Source organism: Gossypium hirsutum, chromosome D09 (assembly GCF_007990345.1).
Source record: "Gossypium hirsutum isolate 1008001.06 chromosome D09, Gossypium_hirsutum_v2.1, whole genome shotgun sequence".
In the NCBI taxonomy this organism is placed as follows: domain Eukaryota; kingdom Viridiplantae; phylum Streptophyta; class Magnoliopsida; order Malvales; family Malvaceae; genus Gossypium; species Gossypium hirsutum.
In genome coordinates, this window is record NC_053445.1 from 40,787,526 (window position 1) to 40,796,283 (window position 8,758).

Here is an 8,758-nt window from a genome sequence, read left to right on the forward strand (position 1 = left end):
GGCGTAGTCCTTCTAACAAAGTCTTCTTTCAATCAACAAGCTTGAGAAGGAAAAGGTAACGGAATAAATTCATATGAATTTAGTGAGTTCCAAAGGGAAAATATACATATCATTACTTATAACATAATCGAACATTTCAGAAAGACTTACACATAATAAACATAGTACGCCCAATGGCGTATATAGAACACATACAGACTCAATATGTCAACTTACTTATCATTTGGGCGTATACTGTATGCCAACTTAACACAACTTAAACAACCCATCTTCATGTCAGCCACATACCCATAATTCAGAATTAGAAGCATATCATACAATCTCATTCACATACCTTCTCCCAATTAACTCTTCATATCATTTTCATTCAGAATAACATGTTTTATAGTGATTTGCCAACCCGGTTTACAATATAATTGTCCTATCGGAGGATACACAAATATATCTCCTCATTTTCATCACCACATATCAAATCATATCATACATATCAAAAGTAGATGGTGGTGGCTTAAGCATGAAGGATGACACTTACTTCATAACAGAAACAAACTGAACTTAGACCAATGAGACTAGATAAACATTATCCACACATACACTTTTCATCCATTACAAAGGAATGTTACTTACCTTACACGAATTATATAACAAAGAGATCTATAATACATGGAAGTAAGAAATTAGAACTCACTAGAAATTCTAGCAAAATCTACAAAGTAGGTTCTTTGCCTTTATCAAATCTGAACATGCATATAAGAACCAACAACACTTAATCCAAAATCAGGAAATTTCCTTCCTCACACACCATTCTAATATCTATACATGCAATACGAAAAACACGTAAATGACTTCAATGGTAACCTAAGGTTCATCAGTAATTACGAGTGAGTTGATACTAGCATATAAGTTAGCTAGATACTACGAACCTTCACTTCGATAAAGTTTTCCAAACTTAAGTTTTTCGGATACTTCTAGAGGAAATCAAGAAAGAAGAAGAAAACATAAAAGTGTTTTTGAAATACCACTGCTATCCTTATATACTTAAGCAACGGAGACAAAGATTAGTGGAAAAATCAGATAATTACACTAACTCTCTTGATTCACGTGATTAAGCGCACTTAACAAAATTTAGGTCTTATCTTCTACAGTAGTCTGGTTCTGTTCTAACTAGACCTCAACTTGATTAACCAAATCACCATACTAAAATAATAAACAAATCTAAACAGTTGCATACTTAACGAGTTCGCCCAAAGCATCTGGATGGGTCGAATACTTAATAAAAGAGTCCGCCAAACCTTAGAACTCGCCAAACTAGGATTTCGCCAAATGACAAATTCTATACTTAGCCAGAACAAATGCTTTCTTACCCAAATCTATCCTTAATTTACCATATATACGCTAAACAGTAACCAAATACGGAAACTTCGTCAGGCAGGCTCTTATAACATATAGAGGATGAGTTGAATACTCTTAATAAAGTTCATTGAATATTCTTTAATGTCTAAAGCAATAGGCACAATAAAGGAACTCTACTTGCATAAACATAAGAAGTGATGTCGCTTTAACAAGAATTTAAGGGGTTCTCTTATAAATGTTTATTGGGAATAAAATAAGCACATGACAGTTTAGTGCTAAAGGTGAAAACTTCCAACAAAATTATAAATAAGTATTATGTGTAATATATCTTCAATTTTAACCCAATGAGTTGTGGTTCAATTTACAGACACCAACAACTTCATTAAAATTCCAAGATATATTGACTAATTGATGGTTCAAGTCGAGAGATACTAAATTGTATGCATAATATTTGTTTGTGTAAAAGACAATTTATTGATTTTCTTTGAGCTCAAGTGTAGGCTTTGCACTTTGTACATCTTATTGTATTTTATACTGAATTAATTCTAATTAATTATGAATTTTGAATTATATTGTAATTTAATTTCAAATTTAAAACTCAGATAATTAATAACAGAATATTTAAATAATAATTTTAGGCCTGCATGTAATGAGGCTTTATTAGCACATTTGGACCGAGATATCTATCACCAGCCTAATTGCTGAAAAGAACCTAAAACAGCCCATTGGGAGCAAGAACTTAAAAATAGTAAGCCTATATTACCTGACCCCTCGACTTTTACAGAACCGGCAAAGAGCCGAAGAAAGCCCATCTAAAATGCGAGTCGGTATTTGCTATTTAATTTACAAATGCTAAGACCAGAGTTCGTTGCAGAGAGTGATTCTTGACTTACACTTAGCGTGGCCGAAACATCAATGCAAACTCAACTTCCTGAACAAATCTCTCTTCTCTTTTTCCTTCGCCATCCTTTTGAAAAATTACGATTACAAGGGCATGTATGAATTACAAATACGTGTAAACTAATAATACATAAGGCTCAACCTTTGATGCGCCTCAATGCAAGGTAAGCTAGCAGCCTATATCCTACAAACATTAGAAGCAAGATTCCCACACTCAGTTTCGGGCTAATTTGGCCTGCGATGTCTTGATCAATAAACTTGCAGCTAACTCTATTACTTCCATGGTGTGAGCACCCCAGCAACGAGGAAATTTTGTTTCCTTGGCTGTATTGGACGTTAACAAACAGCTTGTAGCTGTAATATGTAGTAGAGACGTACTTGATCCATGCCATGCATGCTGGCACCTTATGCACGTAGTATCCTCCTGTTAGAACAAATGCTAGCATTGTGACAGTAACAATGGTTGAAGCCTGTTTGGCATCCATGATTACTGCTCCTAATGCAAGGCCGAGCCCCTGAGAGACAAGCACGTAGCCGAGAAGAACCACCAATGTCAAAAGAAATGCCACCAAATCAGGTTTCAATCCAGCCATCCAGTATGTCACGATAAGGAAAACCGTAGGAAGGATGAGCTCCATTGGGAGATCCCCAATAATCCGCGCCATAAAATAGGAAGAGAGAGTGTACATACCGGAAGCACGCTCTTTCATAAAGATGGCACGTTCTTGGGGAAAGGCAAATACTGCATTAAACGATGGCAAGACACCCCAAAATATGGAAATGAAGAAGAGGAGACCGAGGCGGTCTTGTATGTCTCGATAATCCGAATGCCACCACATTAAACCTGCCAAGATGGAAGCAGTAATTACTTGGAAGACTCTGAGGGTGTTGAAAGATTCATGCTTTCTTTCTTTAAGCCCTCTTTGAAGTAGAATCCTGAATTGATAGAACCAAGTAGAGAGGTCAACGCTGCAGCTACTCGTGTGTTGTTGGCAAGAATGGCTCCCGATCAAATGCGAGTCCCTTTCTGAAACAGCGGTGATCTCCATACAAGCATCTCTTACTTTTGGAGCCAACAAGGTACTGTAAGAAGCAATCAGGCTTTGTTTTATGTTTGGTGTCTCTCTTTCGCATACACCGTCAAGTTTACACACACCTGAAACATATACAAGGAAATTTAGGATATACTCAATAAGTAATATTCATTTCACTTGTCTGTTTTTTTTTTTAATGAACCAAAAACACAAACCATCTTGCCTTGGGATACATTGATAGTGAAAAAATCCCTTCGTAAATTTTTGTATTCAGTACCTAGAGGCAGGCACTCATTAACATTCTACTAGAAGCACTTAAAATCTTGGCTATATTCGCTAGGAATTCTGTTTCCATACAGTGCACCGACATTACTAGTCATCAAGTACTTCTTTGGACCTTATCTTAGAAGAAGAAAACCATTTGGTAAAAATAAACATTATACAATAAGCATATGAGACATAAAGTTTGGTTAAAATAAAATAAAGAGGATTAAATGTGTATGCATGATGATCAGCCAAACGAACTTGAAAACTAATGCAACATAAACATCATAATGATGACGATGATGATAGATCCCATTAAATTACCCACAAGCACAAAGGCATGCATAAAAAGAAAAAAGAAATTTTGAGAGAAGGGTAATAAAACAAAATTAAGGAATTAGTAGGAACGCACCTCCCATTATGAAATGATTTTAACGGTTATAAATTAGTTTAATTGATGTAGGAGTTAGTGACATGTAGTAGCAAGAAATGAGTAACATAGGCAAAGGCAAAGGCAAAGGCAAGAAAGATTAAAGCTGTCCAGTGTTGGTGGTAAAGGTGGTACTCCACTCAGGTTGGTGCCTGCCCTGCCCACTACGTTTGTTGGGCCACCACTTACTGCAAAAATTTCCCATTTCCTTTATGTTTTCAAATCTAAATTCCCCACTTTTACCACTCTTTTTTTTTGGGGGGGGGGGTTATGTAAGATGGCTGTGAAGGGAATAAAGCCTCAAGGTGAAGGAAATAAACTACATCAGAAACAGTGGAGGTTAATAATAAGAACCAAAGTCATATTTGGACGAGTGTGAAGCTTGGCTTATCAGCCAGAAATCACCTAGCAAGTAGGAAGGACATGAGAAGACTGATTGAACCTATGTGGACCCGGGGAAATATTCATCGTCCAACATATTCACAGCTTACTTTGACTCTGATTAACATGTAGATAAAAACGACTACTAATGTCAAATCCTTTGAAGATAAAAATTAATTGCATTAGAATAGAGATGGGATGCTACGATCCAATGTCTCGGGTAACTGACTAGCGTTTATTCCGTAGAGAGAACTAAATAAGAATCTATTGACAGCAGCTATGTGGCAGGACTAATCGATGCACCACCACCTTCCAAGTGCTCTCTCTTTATACCTATATACATAATAAGGTGGTTTGTAACGCTATCAATGCCGTCATCACTCATCTACCTTACAATCATAGTGTCCAAGAATATGTATAATTATTATTGATAATATAAAAAGCAAAAGGGAAATTAAATTTAATTTAATAAGTTCCTGGCTCTAACCATGGAAACGCACTTCATCTACATTATTTGTGAGTAGACTTTGTGGACTAGTGACGTACCCCACCATTCATTTGCTTTTCTATATTTGATGCGGAAAAGAATAAAAACAACAACAATAATAATATAATTATGCACTATAGCTATCTATGGTCCAAACTCCAAAACTTCAACTTAACAAGCATTTTCAGTATTTCTTTTCCAAGCTGTGGAGTTAACCTCTCCAATTAGATGATTCACATGACCACCAATCTAACTTTCTTAGGATAACACGTTTTAGGGTATAGCTGGTTGCTGGCCTGCCTTTTCCTACGACATGCGCCATTAAATTTGACCAATTACTAAATGAAACAAATGTTAATAATCTAAACCAAGCTTTTTGCAGTTATTCATATACCCCTACTCTTTGCTTTCTCCTTTGTTTTTCTAGTCATCCACTAACTTGCCATATTGATTAATATATTAAAGGATCAAAGCTTCACTCCAATCCAAGTAAGTGGACAATAATACCTCCAATTAATACAACGTAGGGTGTGTTCCATAAAGCTTTGAAAACTTTCATTGCATTGAGAAAAAAAAATTAAATAAATAAATATATATTTTTTTATATATTACTAGGATATTTTTCACGCTCGTTTTACAATCCATGAAGACTTTTTCTTTTTAGGGTTCGTAGCTGCCCTCCTAATAATGTAATGTATCTTACTACCTAAGACTTATTGTATTTTTTTTATAAATCATTCAAAGAAGTTCAACTAATCAAGTTAGTTTTTCAACAAAAATGTTAAATAGGATAATTAAATAGATAACTACTTATTACATCTTAAGGTGATTTGTGTTATAAAAATTTCATTTAAAGTAAATTTTATCTTTACTTTTGTTAAAGAATTGAAATTATTGTATATAAATATTATATTAATAAGATGAAAATTATGAAATAAATAATTTTAAAAATCTATTATCAAACAAAATAATTATATTATAAAACTTCAAATTTATTAATATAACAAATAGTTTTATTTTAAAAATTCAGTACTTATACTAAATAAATTATATTTTTTTATTTATCAAGCAACAACTTAGATAAAACATCACCATCTAACTCGTACTAATTTTGCCCAAATAATAAATACTTGGTACTCTACCGCTATTATGACACTGCCCTAGGCACAAACAATACATATATTCTTTTGGGAATAGCACATGTATAATTTTTTAATGAGCTACAATATATATCACCAACTCAAATATTGAGGTTAACAATATAATTATGGGTTTTTAAGTGTTATGATAAGATAAGGTAGGGCTGTATTATGATTCAAAGACATGAGGAAATGTGGCTACCCAAGTCCTTCCAAGTTGCATACAAATCAACTCGACTCCCCAAATATATCATTCATTGTCGAGCAGTCAGTAGTAGCTAGAAAGCTTAATGCTAAATCATATCCAATCCAGATAGATATGTGATGGCTTGTGTGAAATAATCACACGGTCCCATACGGATGTGACTAATGGGGCATGGGGTCCCTCCCTCCCACCACTCTTCCTGTAATCAATTCTACTACTGTCAACCTAACTAATTCACCTATTCCCAAAAGGAATATATATACACATTTACCTTTCTTGCACAGTAGGTACCAAAGTTGACCCAGAATTTTTGTGGGTCTTAAGCGGTGTATAAAGTGAAGCAGAGAGTTGGCTTTAAGATGCTGTATGATAAAAAATATGGCAGATTTCTTGGGGGTGGGGGATGGGGGAGCATTGGAAAAAGAAGAAGAAGAAAAGAACATACATACAATATTAAAAAGGGAACAAGCAATACCAAAAAGACAAGCTGCTACAAGAAGGAAAAAGGGGAACAAAAGAGAGTGAAAATGTCGTCTCTAGATCATGAATATCTGACGCGTGTACTTATAAAGGGAAATTATTATATTTTTCCTCTCAAATCAATGTATCTCAATCCCACTTTATCCACACTACATATATATATAGATATAGTTACGTAAAGCAAACAAAAGACTAAACAATTTAAACTACCCTTACCTTTTTTCCATATTTTACTTTCGCATGACTAAAAGACTAATATTATATACACGACCTATAGCCATTTGCCAAGTGCCATTATCTTCCAACACCACTATAGAAAATTCATCACGTATTCATTTGAAAATAAGGAAATTCCAAGAGCTTGTTTTAGAGAGAGAGAAAAAAAAGACCATATTCCACAACTATAAGATGGTGTGGCAGAAATAATTAATGAAAACGTCGTAGGCCACATGTATATGGTACTTTACTTTTAAATACTATGGCCCAAAAGGAATGAGAGTAAAAGGGTTAAAAAAAAGGGTCTGATGACCGTGATGAATGCGTATGGCAGGCAGAAAAGAAAATTAAAAAGGAATGGCGAACTAATTAACGCAGGCAGAGAGGATGACGCAGCATATGCATGCCACATGATCTTGTCTTAATGATGAGAGGAAAACACAAGTTTATGGTTTATCACTGTGGAGAGTGGACCAACTGACCAAACTTCCGTTTGGGAAATTCATTGGATTATGAAAACAAGTTGAAAACTATGTCTCACTGCCCCCTTTCATAATTAGCCCCAAAGAAAAGTCTGTTTTTCTGTAGTAAAAGAAAAAAAAAAAAACCAAGAGCAGAGAACCTAGACTTTGGTACCGAGTTGTTAACTCAGCTCAGATGAACAAAAACACAAGTTAAAGCTTACGTACCGTTAGCGAGATCAAGGAGGAAATCCGCAGGATTCATAGGAAAAGACGGCGAGAATCCAAGAGACTCAAAATAAGCCATGGCTTCACTTCCCTTCCCAAAATAAATGCTCCTTCCTTCACTCAAAACCAACACCGAGTCAAACATCTGATAAACTCGGCTTGAAGGTTGGTGCATGGATGTAACTATGGTTTTTCCCTTTTGAGCCAACGACCCCAACGTCGAAACCAACCGGAAAGCCGCTGTCGAGTCCAAACCCGACGTTGGTTCATCAAGAATCAACAGACTAGGGTTTATAAGCATTTCATGAGCTATACTCACTCTTTTTCGCTCTCCACCGGAAATCCCGCGTATGAAACTGTTCCCGATAATTGTATTTTCACATTTGGATAGCCCCAACTCGGATAAAACCATTTCAGCCACTGAAATCTTGTCTTTTTTGGTCAATGTTTTGGGCAACCTTAAGAGGGAGCAAAACACTAGTGTTTCACGAACTGTTAAGTGAGGGTAAAGAACATCATCTTGGGTGACGAATCCGGTGCGTTTGGCTATTTGTTTGGTGGATTTTTTGTTGTTAGCAAGGATAGTTCCAGAGAAGGCACGGCTTTGTTGTTGGTGCCTCCCAGCTAAGGCATTGAGGAGTGTAGATTTGCCGCTGCCTGAAGGGCCAAGGATGGCCAAGATTTCCCCTGGTGAAACCACGCCCGTGATATTGTTCAAGATAGTTTTCTCTTGGATGGTTGATATCTGATCAGAAGGTGTGGATCCATGGGTGAACATGCGTTTAATGCTCCGACCTCGAGTGTTGGTTTGCTGAATCTTCACCTTGTAACACACGTCGATGAACTGCATGAACAAGCAAATTTTAAAATAATATTGAAATTAGGTCAAAATGAAACCAGTGTTGACTGAAGTCGCAGAGGATTTGTTTATGAGATTGGGGTCCTTTTAGTAATTACCTTGAGAGTGATAGGATAAGAAGAAGACATTAAAGAAGGGAGGTGGTCACGCAAATCTCGAGTTGGACTGTCCCTATTGGGAGTTTCTAGTTGAAGTCCTACACCACCAAAGCCCGGCATTATTTACCCTTTTCCCTTTTAATTTTCTTAGTTGTGGGGGAGGAAAGTGTGTGTGGAAGAAAGAAAGGAAGGAAAGAAGTGGAGAGGATCTGGGGAGAGAGAG

The 8,758-nt window shown here is 36.0% G+C and overlaps 1 protein-coding gene across 1 annotated transcript; it reads right to left on the reverse strand.

The window, feature by feature from the left end:
- Positions 1-1,959: 1,959 nt before the first annotated feature.
- Positions 1,960-8,758, reverse strand: LOC107891379 (ABC transporter G family member 25). Its single transcript, XM_016816159.2, has 3 exons — positions 8,536-8,758; positions 7,579-8,422; positions 1,960-3,409 (listed from the first exon to the last, which is right to left on the reverse strand). The coding sequence occupies exons 1-3, from the start codon at positions 8,653-8,655 to the stop codon at positions 2,391-2,393; spliced, it is 1,983 nt and encodes a 660-aa protein (XP_016671648.1). The 5' UTR covers positions 8,656-8,758; the 3' UTR covers positions 1,960-2,390.